Here is a 15,183-nt window from a genome sequence, read left to right as displayed (position 1 = left end):
TGAGCTGGACTGGAGAGCTGGAGATCGTGGAACTAGCGGGGGTGCCGGTGGACATGGCAGACTGAGAGACGGTGGGAGATGGTATTGTTGCCGCCGGTGCCCTAGATGCAGTGTTTCCTACTACGAAACTGGTGATTCCCTGACCCTGACTGCTTTGGCCTGGCAAAGAAACCTGCACAGATACTGCAGGTGGTGCAGAAAATGGTGGCCCTACACTGCCGGAAGGGATGTTGCGTTGATGACTAGCTTCATTGGCCGAGGGTGCTACAACCTTAAGGGACGTTTGGTAGTTAGTCCAAGCTTGCAAATGCATGGTGGTTAAATGTCTATGCATGCAACTTGTATTGAGACTTTTCAGATTCTGCCCTCTGCTTAAGGTAGTTGAACATTTTTGACAGATGACTTTGCGCTGATCAATTGGATGTTGTTTAAAAAAAATGCCAGACTGCACTCTTTCTAGCATCGGATACCTTTTCAGGCATTGCAGACTGAGCTTTAACCGGATGGCCACGCTGTCCTCCAACAGGTTTTGACTTTGCTACGTGTTTTGGGCAAGATACGGGCCCGGCAGATGGAACCTGTTGCGATGTTGATGCCTGCTGCGACCCCTCCTCCTCCGCTTCAGAACTGCTGCCGCCTGCACCCTGTTCCCCCAATGGCTGCCAATCGGGGTCAAGAACTGGGTCATCTATTACCTCTTCTTGTAGCTCGTGTGCAACTTCGTCTGTGTCACCGTGTCGGTCGGTGGTATAGCGTTCGTGATGGGGCAACATAGTCTCATCAGGGTCTGATTCTTGATCAGCACCCTGCGAGGGCAATGTTGTGGTCTGAGTCAAAGGACCAGCATAGTAGTCTGGCTGTGGCTGTGCATCAGTGCACTCCATGTCAGATTCAACTTGTAATGGGCATGGACTGTTAACTGCTTCACTTTCTAAGCCAGGGACGGTATGTGTAAAGAGCTCCATGGAGTAACCCGTTGTGTCGCCTGCTGCATTCTTCTCTGTTGTTGTTTTTGCTGAAGAGGACAAGGAAGCGACTTGTCCCTGACCGTGAACATCCACTAACGACGCGCTGCTTTTACTTTTACCAGTTTCACGAGAGGAGGCAAAAGAGCTAGAGGCTGAGTCAGCAAGATAAGCCAAAACTTGCTCTTGCTGCTCTGGCTTTAAAAGCGGTTTTCCTACTCCCAGAAAAGGGAGCGTTCGAGGCCTTGTGTAGCCAGACGACGAACCTGGCTCCACAGCTCCAGACTTAGGTGCAATATTTTTTTTCCCACGACCACCTGATGCTCCACCACTACCACTACCCTCATTACCAGCTGACAATGAACGCCCCCGGCCACGACCTCTTCCACCAGACTTCCTCATTGTTTTAAAAACGTTACCAAACTAACGGTATTTGTTGCTGTCACACAACTTACACGCTGAGCTATAACTTCAGTATGATTTAGCTACCCCTTTACAGGTGGGTGAGACCACAACGAAAATCAGGCACAATGTTACACACTCTGTTGTTGGTGGCAACAAATGAGAGAGATGCCACACACGCAGGACTGTCACTGAAGCGCAAATGTAAATATTAATCTCCCACTGATTTGTTGTTTTTTTTTAAAAAGGAGACTTTAGAAAAAAAAAAAAAATGATTTTTTAAGGAAGAATTTATAAACCAAATAAAATGAAATGATTTTTTTCAGGGAGAATTTAGAAAACAAATAAAACATAAAATAGCCTTTCTAGGGCCCAGTGAGTGAGAGAGGACGCACACAGGAGTCAGGAGTGGCACACAAGCCCAGAGGCCAATATTTATCTCCCACTGATTGATTTAGTGATTTTTTCAGGTAGATTTTGGAACCCAAATCAAGCAAAAAAATTAATAGGCTTTCTATGGCCCACAATTGGAGAGAGAGAGATGGCACACCCAGGAGTCAAGACTGGCACACAAGCAGAAAGGGCAATATTAATCTCCCACTGATTTGTTTTTGTTTTGTTTTTTCAGGGAGACTTTAGAAAAAAAAAATACAAAAAAAATGATTTTTTTCAGGAATAATTTAGAAACCAAATAAAATAAAATGATTTTTTCATGGAGAATTTAGAAAACAAATAAAACAAAAAATAGGCTTTCTAGGGCCCACTATTTGTGAGAGAGATGGCACGCTCAGGACTGGCACACAAGCCCAGAGGCCAATATTAATCTCCCACTTTTTTTTTTTTTTCCAGGGAAAATTTATAAACCCAATAAAAAAAATAATAAATAGGCTTTCTATGGCCCACTATCTGAGAGAGAGAGATGGCACGCTTAGGACTGGCACACAAGCCCAAAGGCCAATATTAATCTCCCACTGATTGATTTATTGATTTTTTCAGGTAGATTTTGGAACCCAAATCAAGCAAAAAAATAAATAGGCTTTCTATGGCCCACTGAGAGATGGCACACACAGGAGTAAGGAGTGGCACACAAGCCCTGAGGCCAATATTTTTCTCCCACTGATTGATGTAGTGATTTTTTCAGGTAGATTTTAGAACCCAAATCAAGCAAAAAAATAAATAGGCTTTCTATGGCCCACTGAGTGAGAGATGGCACACACAGGGATCGCACTCTAGCAGAAATGCCAATCTTAATCTCCCACAAAAAAAAAAAAAAAAAGGAACTGTCCTTCTGTCCTTCAATTGCTATCTCCCTGCAGTAATCTCAGCCAGGTATGGCAGGCAGCAATAAGGAGTGGACTGATGCACAAATTAAATAAAAAGTGTGGACAAACAAATAAGATAGCTGTGCAGAAAGGAAGGAACAAGAGGATTTGTGCTTTGAAAAAAGCAGTTGGTTTGCACAGCGGCGTACACACAGCAATGCAGCGATCAGGGAGCCCAATGAGCTACAGCGCTGAGGGAAAAAAAAAAAAAATGTAGCTTCCACTGTCCCTGCACACCGAAGGTGGTGTTGGGCAGTGGAAATCGCTACAGCACAAGCGGTTTGGTGGTTAATGGACCCTGCCTAACGCTATCCCTGCTTCTGACGAAGCGGCAGCAACCTCTCCCTAAGCTCAGATCAGCAGCAGTAACATGGCGGTCGGCGGGAACGCCCCTTTATAGCCCCTGTGACGCCGCAGACAGCAAGCCAATCACTGCAATGCCCTTCTCTAAGATGGTGGGGACCAGGACCTATGTCATCACGCTGCCCAAACTCTGCGTTTACCTTCATTGGCTGAGAAATGGCGCTTTTCGCGTCATTGAAACGCGACTTCGGCGCGAAAGTCGCGTACCGCATGGCCGACACCGCAAGTCGGCGACTTTTGAAAATGTTCGACCCGTTTCACTCAACCCTAGTGCCCACACTTCTAAATACTGCGAGGGCAGTGTTATATAGCGCGTGGCTGTTATATACTACATGGGCAGTGTTATGTACTCCGTGAGCTGTGTGATATACTCCGTGGGCTGTGCTATATACTAGGTGCCCTGTGTTGTATAGAGCAAAAAAGGGGAGAAGCCAGCGCAGCCTAAGGTTAAGACGCAATACATAAAGTGCAAATGCACATATTAATTTCTAACTGTATTATCAAAATGAGACATTTAGCAAACAATTGATCAATTCTTTGAGCCACCCCGCCTCTTCATGGCAATCTCATATTGGGGCAGTCCTACACTACGTTTTTTATATTCGCTGTGCCATAAAGGCCTCCTAAATGAACTAAAAGCAAGATCACATTAAATGCATGCTGTACCTGGAGCATTACTGAGTCACCCCCATGGCGCCAGAGTAGGCAAGCGAGGATAAAGGTTGACCAGGTCCAGACAGACATTTCGGATCCAACCTCCACACTGCCCATCCAGAGCCACAGATGAAGAGTGAGACAGGCTGAGGAACAGGTGCATAATTAAACAAAGCCTGAGGCAGGGCAGGGCTGCTATGTGTGTGCACAGCAGCCTATCAATCACTGAGACACAGAAAGAATGGCGCACATAACCAGGCGCGGCGCACGGCAACAGTGGTGGTCAGCCACTTACCAACAACAGAGCAAAAAAGGGGAGAAGCCAGCGCAGCCTAAGGTTAAGACGCAATACATAAAGTGCAAATGCACATATTAATTTCTAACTGTATTATCAAAATGAGACATTTAGCAAACAATTGATCAATTCTTTGAGCCACCCCGCCTCTTCATGGCAATCTCATATTGGGGCAGTCCTACACTACGTTTTTTATATTCGCTGTGCCATAAAGGCCTCCTAAATGAACTAAAAGCAAGACCACATTAAAAGCATGCTGTACTTGGAGCATTACTGAGTCACCCCCATGGCGCCAGAGTAGGCAAGCGAGGATAAAGGTTGACCAGGTCCATGCATTTGCACTTTATGTATTGCGTCTTGACCTTAGGCTGCGCTGGCTTCTCCCCTTTTTTGCTCTGTTGTTGGTAAGTGGCTGACCACCACTGTTGCCGTGAGCCGTGCCTGGTTATGTGCGCCATTCTTTCTGTGTCTCAGTGATTGATAGGCTGCTGTACACACACATAGCAGCCCTGCCCTGCCTCAGGCTTTGTTTAATTATGCACCTGTTCCTCAGCCTGTCTCACTCTTCATCTGTGGCTCTGGATGGGCAGTGTGGAGATTGGATCCGAAATGTCTGTCTGGACTTGGTCAACCTTTATCCTCGCTTGCCTACTCTGGCGCCATGGGGGTGACTCAGTTATGCTCCAGGTACAGCATGCTTTTAATGTGGTCTTGCTTTTAGTTCATTTAGGAGGCCTTTATGGCACAGCGAATATAAAAAACGTAGTGTAGGACTGCCCCAATATGAGATTGCCGTGAAGAGGCGGGGTGGCTCAAAGAATTGATCAATTGTTTGCTAAATTTCTCATTTTGATAATACAGTTAGAAATTAATATGTGCATTTGCACTTTATGTATTGCGTCTTGACCTTAGGCTGCGCTGGCTTCTCCCCTTTTTTGCCCTGTGTTATATGTTACGTGGGCTGTGTTATATACTGCGTTGCCTGTGTTATATACTGCGTGGCCACTGTTATACGTGGCCTGCACGTGGCCACATGCATGGCCTGTATTAACGCATCGGGTATTCTACAATATGTATGCATGTATACAGCAGCCACATAGTATATAGCACAGGCCACATAGTATTTGCTCTATACTACGTGGCCTCTGCTATATACTATGTGGCTGCTGTATACATAGATACATACATATTCTAGAATGCTCGATGCGTTAGAATCGGGCCCCCATCTAGTGTGTGTGTATAAATATATATATATATATATATATATATATATATATATATATATATATATATATATATATATATATATATATCATACTGTTCCAGAGATATGTGCCTATTTATTTAGTGTTACTTTTTATCATCTTTACCGAAGGGCATGACACACAAGATTCTCTGAGGGCCTGGTTTTTAGGCGACTTTGAATGCTCCCTTGCTAGAGAAAATAATAATTGGCACTAAACAATAAAAGCCAATATTTCTGGAACCATATATCAGATTTAAAATAAACACAAAAAACTTGCTAAGGAGAGCACTGGTAACAAAGTAAGATAAAAAAAACGTCCACTTCTGACCTGGTGGCAGGTCTTTTTTAAGTGGATTGAAATAACATGCACATCTTGGAAAAAAGATTACGAGGAACTTGTCTGCTGATTCATGCTGCCTGAACCAGAAGCCGAATGAATTAGAATGATGATAAAAGGTTTTGCAATCAACATTACTGCTATGGACAGTATAATAAAAACATTGGCTTACGTCCCGCAAGAATTTGGGGAATGTAAAGAGTTAATGCACTATTGTGAAAAATCACTGCAGGACTGAGGATCCAGCTTTCTGATCCAGCCAGATTGCCCATAGAGACTGCAGAGATGGTTTATTGCCGTCTCTTCCTTCTCTATAGCTGTATAAACAGCACTTCCTCCTCTGGAGCAAATGGTCATGTGATCACTGGGTGTAAGGAGGGAGCAGTAGCTGTTGGGTCCAAAGAGACGCAGGCAGTTCTGCTTTGCAGCCAGGGGGCTGAATTCCCACTGTAACTCAGGCTAATGTACCGGCCCGAGTTATAGGGGAAATCATATGAAAGACCTTTTGGGAGCATTTTCAATATTTTTTTTAAATTACCTTATGCTGGGCACAATGTATAAATTAAATTAAAAATTAAAAAAAGCAGGAAAAATAAATAATGGTGTAAATAAAATATTAAAACGTTACATTTATGTTAATGTTTTCTAATGTGCTTCCACATTTTAGATATTGAGTATGTTTTATCCCACATCTTCAAATAATTTAAAAGTAAACATTTTTTTTTTTTCTCTAAGTTAGTTTTTGCTTAGAATGCTAGAATAAAATAGATTAACCCTTGTTTACTTATTTTAGATCCAAGAAGTTAATTCTGAAATTAACCATCTGATTGAAAAGAGAATGAGAAGTGATCCAGTGGATGACAAGCTTACTCTTTTTCGACAGCAGGTGTGTTTTTCTGTATGATGAAAAATCTTATCAGCCTTCCTCTTCTACCTCTTATATTGTTCAAAGCTCCATGGCAATGTTAAGTTTATAGAAATGAGCATAAAAAAAAACAGTGAAGCCTTTTGAAAGATATTTATGTCACATATATTGATGACATAATTTATTTTGTATGGAATCAATATACACAATTCTTTTTCTTTCTCTCAGGCAGCTATCATTTCACGAAAGAAAGAAACAAAAGCTGAAGAATTACAGGAAGCAAAGGAAGAAATTGCCAATTTGGAGAGGGAAATAACACAAAAATCTAGCCAGGCTCGAGACACTGATGGCTCTGAAATGTTAAGAGGAGATGAGGTGAGAAACAAGCCTCACAACATACTTGTTCAAGATTGTCCTAATTGCTACACTCTCTTTAAATGAACAAGAGGGGAGCAGTTCTTAATTTGAGAAATATAGTTTGAAAGTTTTAAGGTTGAAAGAAGACACAAGTCCATTGAGTTCAGCTTATAACCTAACGTGTTGATCCATAAAAAGGAAAATGCCCCTTTAGGCAAATGCTAATTGCCCTTTATTGGGGGGAAAAAATTCTTGCCTGCCTCCAGATATGGTAGTCAGGCTAGTTCCGTGGATCGACATTCCATCACCAAAATGTAGTATTCATGATCTGTAATATAGCGTTTTTCTAGAAACGCATCCGGTCCCTCTTTGAACTTTTTTAGTAATCAACCATTTCAGCATCATGTGGCATGCTCGCACTGTAAAGCATCACTGTCTTTAATAATAATTTAACCATTTTTCCTAAAGATGGAGAGGATGCCCCCTTGTGATCATTGCTGATGTAGGTATAAACAGATCTTTATATTTGGACATGGTAATAAGTCCATATGTCAGGGAGCAACAGTCCGTCAACTCCAATAATACAGATAATTATGCAGTTGATGGGCAATGATGAACCAGGCCACTAATTGGGAAAGTCACAGAGAGAGTGTGTATATGTGTGTATATATATATATATATATATATATATATATATATAGAGAGAGCAAGGGATCAGCTGTATTGTAGACGCTGGTTCACAGTGGCGGTTTATTAAATATTCATAAACTATTTGGTTAACAAAATAAAACACCCTCTTCTGGGTACAAAAAGGTATAACAGAACAAAAATGGAAAGCAACAATCCCATATAAAGCACAGGCTTCACTCTCAGTCTCTAGTAGGGTCTGAGTAGCACATACAAGGCTTCCTCTCCTTGCCTCCTTGCACACACAGACCAAGTGAGACCACACCAGCTGTCATAAAGGGAATTTGTCAGCAGAAATATCCATGTTAAAATAAAGGTATGGGCAGAATGCCGCTGTCACACTAATTTAATACATACCTTTAGTGTAAACTCTGTAGCATGGTTTTCCTTAAATCATCATGATAAATTGTTGTTTCCTCATCTCTTCGTGCTTCGGGTCATCCATGGCCACTCTGCTGCTCCGTTGTATTCATCATCTTCGTAATTTAAATTTTGGGCTTGCGCCATCATAGCTGTGGGTGGCTCTCTCCCAGATTCAGTTGGTGGTCGTCTTCACGAAAATGGTGCTGGCGCATGCACAGATCGACCTCCAATGGTCTTCAGGAAAATGGGGCTGAAGGTGGCGCATGCGCAGAATAAGATCTCGTCTCATCATATTCCACAGTTCCGCCCACTAGTCATTTGCATGTTGTTTTCCAGGTCTATGCTCCACTTAAAAACTAAAATCATATAGGGCTAGGAACCATCTACTGTAGTTACTCTGGCATTATTTCCCTTGTTCTCTCGCGTCAAGCTCAGTGGGGCATGATTCGACACTAGTCTCAACTTTCTACCTAAGGCCCCTTTCACGCATCAATTTTTTGCTATCAGTCACAATCCGTAGAATTTTGAAAAAAACTAAACCAGCGACAGATGCCGCTGGATCCGTTTTTTTCTCATAGACTTGTATTAGCGACGGATGGCCTCACGTTTCATCCGTCTTTCGCCGGATCCATCGAAAATTGTTTGTCTGGCGGCCGGAGACAACGGACAAAGTAACGTTTTTTGTGTATGTCGAAAAATCGGACAGCGACGGATCCGTCACCATCCGTCGTTTGCTCGAATGGAAGCCTATGGGCGCCGGATCCGTCAAATGACGGAATCCGGCGACAGATTCCGTTATTTTTAATTGAGCATGCTCCGATTTATTTTAGGATCCAATTAGCCAGATCCGCTAGTCAGATCCGTCGAAAAAACGAATCCGTCGCATCAGTTTTTCAGAATCTGCGACGGATCTGTTGAGCACAACGGATTGTGACTGACTGCAAAATACTGATGTGTGAAAGGGGCCTAAGTAATATACACTGTCCAATGCCCACTTGATGGCCAAACATTCTTTTTCCACTATGGAGTAGTTCTTCTCTCTTGTGGACAACTTCCAATTTAGGTACATCACAGGGTGTTCCTCTCTGTTAATCTCCCAGCCCATCATCCAATGCGTCCATCTTAACCACAATCTCTTTGAAGAAGTTGGGCGGCACCATGTGTATGACAGCTTAGCAAACTCCGCTTCTGATTGGCGGTAAAAATCATCATCGTCGGTCAGACAGCTGCAGTTCCCACGTCGTCAAAAGACAGCGTGAGCGCACAGCTGTGATCTGAGATATAAAGTTTACCTCTGGTCACTGATGTCAGCTGTTACAACTACTGATCCCATCAGCCAATGCCTGCTGCCGCTTATAACAGTGAGAGCAGGAGTGGCTGATGGGAGTATTCATCAGCCGGCACCTGCGCTGTAAATAAATATTTTTCTTTAAAAAGCGGCGTGGGTTCCCCTGTATTTTTAATAACCAGCCAGACTAAACTCACAGCTGGGAACTGCAACCCTCAGCTGTCAGCTACAGCAAAGCTGGTTATCAAGAATGCAGGAGTCCTCACTCCATATTGACCCCCTCCCACGGCATACAAATAGCAGCCCACAGCCACCCCAGAAAAGTCACATTCATTAGGTGCACCAGTTCTGGCACTTTGCCCTGTAATAATAATAATAATCTTTATTTTTATATAGCGCTAACATATTCCGCAGCGCTTTACAGGTTGCACACATTATCATCGCTGTCCCCGTTGGGGCTCACAATCTAAATTCCCTATCAGTATGTCTTTGGAATGTGGGAGGAAACCGGAGTACCTGGAGGAAACCCACGCAATCACTGGGAGAACATACAAACTCTTTGCAGGTGTTGTCCTTGGTGGGGTTTGGACCCAGGACTCCAGCGCTGCTAGACTGCTGTGCTATCCACTGTGCCACCGTGCTGCCCATAGTGGTGGCAAGTGGGGTTCATATTTATGAGGTTGATGTCGCCTTTGTATAAGACACCTATCCATTACTAATACTATAGTTATATGGTAAATAAAGACAGCAGAATAAAGTCTTGTATTTGAAATAAAACAAAACACACTTTTCCATTTTTATTTAAAAATAACAAACACATTCATACTTAAGGCCATGTTCACACAGTGCGTTTTTTACCGCGGAACCGCGGCGGTTTTGCCGCTGCGGTTCCGCAGCTGTTTTCCATGCAGGGTACAGTACACTGTACCCTATGGAAAACAGGACACACTGTGCACATGGTCCGGAAATTGTAAAAAAAAAGACGCGCTGAATAGCTCCCGGAAAAAAGAAGGAGCATGTCAATTCTTTTTCCGGAGCCGCAGCGGTTCTGCACCCATAGACCTCCATTGTGAGGTCCAAACCGCAGTAAAACCCGCAGATCAAAAATATATCTGCGGGTTTTACTGCGGTTTGATGTGCAGAACCGCTGCAGCAGGAAGTGCGGGGAGCGGGCGGAAGTGCGTGGGCGGAGTGTGGCTGCCCCCCCGTGCTCCGATCCCGCCCCCCCCGTGCTCCGATGCCCCCCCCCAGTGCTCCGATGCCCCCCCCCAGTGCTCTGATGCCCCCCCCGTGCCCTAATCTCCCCCCCTTATACTCACCCGGCGTCCCGGTGTCCGTCCGGCCGTCTTCTCCCTGGGCGCCGCCATCTTGCAAAATGGCGGGCGCATGCGCAGTGCGCCCGCCGAATCTGCCGGCCGGCAGATTCGTTCCAAAGTGCATTTTGATCACTGAGATATAACCTATCTCAGTGATCAAAATAAAAAAATAGTAAATGACACCCCCCCCACTTTGTCACCCCCATAGGTAGGGACAATAAAAAAAATAAAGAATTTTTTTTTTTTTTTTTTCACTAAGGTTAGAATAGGGGTAGGGTTAGGGTTAGGGGTAGGGTTAGGGGTAGGGTTAGGGTTAGGGGTAGGGTTAGGGGTAGGGGTAGGGTTAGGGTATTTTCAGCCATTTTAACCCTAAAAAAATTCCTAGAAAACACACAGACTCTGGCTAGAAAACTGCATCAAAAAAACGCATCAAAAACGGACCAAAAAAGGACCAAAAAAAGGACCTGCGTTTTCTGCCAAGAGCTGCAGTTTTTTAAAAAACAGTCAGGAAAAAAAAAGGATGGAAATCCTGAACGTGTGAACATACCCTAAGGGATAGCAATCGAGGAGCGGTGGTGCCATTTTTCGGGCAAATATATCTAGGGTGCCAACCTCCGCTGGTAGGCACGTGTTGAGACTAAGGCCCTTATCGCAGGGTGAATCTAGAGTGCACTTTTTAAGTTGTGTGGTGGTTTTGTTATCTGGACATTGTATATCTTATAAAAGTTGGTTTCATTAAAAGTTATATTTTATATCTACCTTTGGAGCCCTTTATATTAGCTATTCGTCAATTTGAACCCCTCACTTAGTTCTTTTCTTTTCTCAGTAACCTTAATATGTCGCTTCTGACAATACACATCTCACTGGGTTTTACCACTATCACTGTCACTTTTCCTATCACAATTTTATCTTTCTATAGATAGGAAACATGGCAAGGATAGCATCATCTATATTTCCGATATTCAGCTTGAAGGTGTTCTGGTCACTGCCCAGTGACGTTAAACAATGCATTACATTCGCCACTTTGTCATGATTCAAAAAAATATGACTTTCATATCTGTCATATCTCTGCCGTTCATGAAAGCTTCAATATTCAAAATAATTTGACTGGAACAAAGAAGCTCAGATCATTCTGTTTGCAGTTCTGGGACACATGCAGACAAGTACCATAAATCTGTCACCCTCTGCATTACTTGGCAAGCTGGGGAATCTGCTATTCATCAGATTCCAATTTTAATTACATCTTTGAAAAAGTTGGATGGTCTCAGCCCAAGACAAGGGTCATGGAAAAGTTAATAACCAGCTTCTTTATCCATTTAATCCACGCATCAATGTTAATATGAGAGAGATTTTTCCAATTATATTTAGAACACCCCTAAACATTCGTTTTTCCTCTTTGAATAACACAAAGTTTGACAACTTGACTTCATATTGCAGACCACCAGTTCCCTTAATATTCTTGGTCGCTCTTCTCTGCAGCCGCTCTAGTTGGGTTAATGTCCTTATATAATGATGCCCCAAAGTCTACACAGTATTGCGTGGCTTGACTAGTGACTTGTATAGAGGCAAAACTATGCTCTTCACTTGAGCATCTATGCTTCTTTTAATGTATCTCATAATTTTATTTGACTTGGCAGTAGCTGCCTGGCACTGGCCAAAAAAGTTTACTTTACTTTCTACCATTATACCCGAGATTTTTCCAATGACACTTCTTCCAAGGAGCACTGAAATACACTGTAAATTTTATTCTCCTACCTGTAACAATAATTTTTATATATCAGACACCTTTTTTTAAGAGCGGATAGTGGGGCTGTGTCTATCAATGACAATTCAGGCACATTTTTAAAATGTATTGTTCCCTGATTTTTTTCATTCATTCATTCATTCATTTTACACATTGTGCCCTCTACAAGTTCAGAAAAGATGGCACTCTTGTATAGTTCACAAAAGTGCACAGCAGAGCGAGCTCTGGTGTGTGGAGGAGGAGGAAGAGATTGCTAACAGCTATCTATTGTGTATTGGGCTCTTTAGGCCCACGTGACTCTGCTCTATCTGTACTCCTGTACAGTAATTGCCCTGCCCTTTCTTATCTAAAGTACAGCTGCATTCCCCTCATTGAGGTTAAGGCAGTAGGCGACAAAGTCATCCCAGCTGTCCAGGAACCAAGACCATCCTTCTTGTACCCATTCCTGAGCCATTTATTTACCTCCCTAATTTCTTGTTGCCACTCTGGCATGACATGATACCGGTAGTATTTCAGAAAATACTACCATTGTGGTCCTTGCCTTAAGTTATGGCATAAATCCCACCTACCTCTGTCTTTGTCATTATTGATGCCTGTGTGCACCATTACTGCTGGGTCTTCACCAGCTCCTCTCAATAATCTATCAAACTGATCTACAATATATTAAACTCGTGCGCATTTAAGATAACAAACTGTTCTCCCATCTGGTCTTTTTGACCATTTTTTTTAAATTTATTACAATAATTGAATCCCCTACTACCTGTATCTGACTGTACTATTCTGCACTCCTGTTCCCCTCGCTACTAGAGCAGGCATTCCCCTGGCTTTCAGAGGATGTGTCTTTCTTCAGTAGTTCTACTATTGTACTGACATCCTCTCCTCTGCCAACTTGGTAAACTGGTTCGAATGTACCAGATGAGGACGAGCCTCTAACCCACCATCTGTCATCCAGCTATCTGTTATCCTATCCGACATGTAACCCAGCAAATTCCTGTTTAGTGATCAGCAAACTCCTCTCCATTTTGTCAGTGGATCATAGTGTTACAAGTTGCTCATTTAAATCAAGTATCTGGGCTTCCAAATGTTAACACATCATGCACAGCAGTATGCCCCCTCAAATGACTACACAAAGATAGCATGCATGCAACAAGATGAAAACTAGATGGCATTGTCAATCATGGAGCTCATTTTCCTAATAGGAATTGCTCAGATAACAAAAAAAAGAATATATAGCAATAAATACAATCAGTGAATTAATACAATTCACTCCTTTTATATTTCCCTGAGTCCAAAGTCACTGAATCCCATGTCACACACTTAAGGCAACACACATAAAACCAAACACTCGAAAGTTTTGCTTTTTCAGACACTTTTAAAGGGAACCTGTCACCCCCCAGGCGTTTGTAACTAAAATAGCCACCTTGTGCAGCAGTAATGCTACATTCTGGCAAGGTGGCTCTTTTACTTCGGGTCCCCGGCACTGCTGAAAGAATCGTTTTTGAAATTTGTCCCTCATACTGTGAATTCGCCACGGGGGCAGGTCTTTCCCCCCTAATCCAGACGCACCACTACCGTCAATCATGGCCTCTGCGCCGGGCACCGCCTCCTCTTCCTTCATTAGCGTCCCTAGCGCCTGCGCAGTTATTTTTTTTCAGGCATGCACAGTTGCGCTGCCCTTCGAACTTACAGCGCAGGTGCCAGGGATGCTGATGAATGAAGAGGAGGCGGCGACCGACGCGCAGAGGCCCGGAGTGACGAATGTGGTGCATCTGGATTAGGGGGGAAAGACCTGCCCCCGTGGCGATTTCACGGTATGAGGGACAAATTTCAAAAAGATTCTTTCAGAAGTTCCGGGAACCCGAACTAAAAGAGCCACCTTGTCAGAATGCAGCATTAGTGCAGCACAAGGTGGCTCTTTTAGTTACAAACACCTGGGGGGGTGACAGGTTCCCTTTAAAAATGTTTTTCTTAGCTTTAGCTGCAATACAACCTGCAACACATTACAATGTTTGTCATATCAGTGGTTCACTTTTAACTCTCATACTTCTGTGCTGTTTTACAACTTTTCTTGTTTTCAACCAATTCAGGTTCTGGACATATTTTACATTTGGTTCTAAGTTCGATAACGTTTTTTATCATTTGTTAAATTTTTTTTGTCTTTTTTTGTGATGTGTAGGGTCTAATTTTTTTACATTTTTATTTTTTGCCAAATATTGGAAGAAAATGTAAAGGGGAGAGAGGAAATGTGTCTATGGTTTTACAATATTTTCATTTTTTTTCAGACCAAAAAGGGCAACTAAAATGTGTTAAATTGTTTTCCCAATTCTTTTACATACAGGTGCTTCTCACAAAGTTAGAATATCATCAAAAAGTTAATTTATTTCAGTTCTTCAATGGAAAGAGAGAAACTCATATATTATACAGAGTCATTACAAACAAAATGATTTATTTTAAGTGTTTATTTCTGTTAATGTTGATGATTATGGCTTACAAGTAATGAAAATCAAAAAAGTCATTATCTCAGTAAATTAGAATACTTTATAACACCAGCTTGAAAAAATATTTTAATATCAGAAATGTTGGCCTACTGAAATCAATATTCAGTAAATGCACTAAATACTTGGTCAGGGCTCCTTTTGCATCAATTACTTCATCAATGCTGCGTGGCATGGAGGGATCAGCCTTTGGCACGGCTGAGCTGTTATGGAAGTCCAGGTTGCTATGATAGCAGCTTCAGTTCGTCTGTATTGTTGGGTCTGGTGTCTCTCATCTTCCTCTTGACAATACCCCATAGATTCTCTATGGGGTTAAGGTCAGCCACGGTTTCTGGCCAATCAAGCACAGTGATACTGTTGTTTTTAAACCAGGAATTGGTCATTTTGGCAGTGTGGACAGGTGCCAAGTCCTGTTGGAGAATGAAATTTCCATCTCCAAAAAGCTTGTCGGCAGAGGGAAGCATGAAGTGCTCTAAAATTTCAC

General features: G+C 42.7%; 1 protein-coding gene across 2 annotated transcripts in view; it reads left to right on the top strand.

The window, feature by feature from the left end:
- IFT81 (intraflagellar transport 81) overlaps nucleotides 1–15,183 on the top strand; it is a 251,786-nt gene that overhangs the window by 141,547 nt on the left and 95,056 nt on the right. For both annotated transcript variants that reach the window (XM_069755306.1, XM_069755309.1), the window contains exons 10-11: nucleotides 6,378–6,470; nucleotides 6,678–6,824. In XM_069755306.1, coding sequence (XP_069611407.1) covers nucleotides 6,378–6,470; nucleotides 6,678–6,824 — 240 coding nt within the window. The remainder of the gene's footprint in view (nucleotides 1–6,377; nucleotides 6,471–6,677; nucleotides 6,825–15,183) is intronic.

This window comes from Ranitomeya imitator, chromosome 1, assembly GCF_032444005.1.
Source record: "Ranitomeya imitator isolate aRanImi1 chromosome 1, aRanImi1.pri, whole genome shotgun sequence".
Lineage (NCBI taxonomy): Eukaryota > Metazoa > Chordata > Amphibia > Anura > Dendrobatidae > Ranitomeya > Ranitomeya imitator.
Note: the sequence above shows the minus strand (reverse complement) of the source record. Positions and strands in the feature narration are given on the sequence as shown.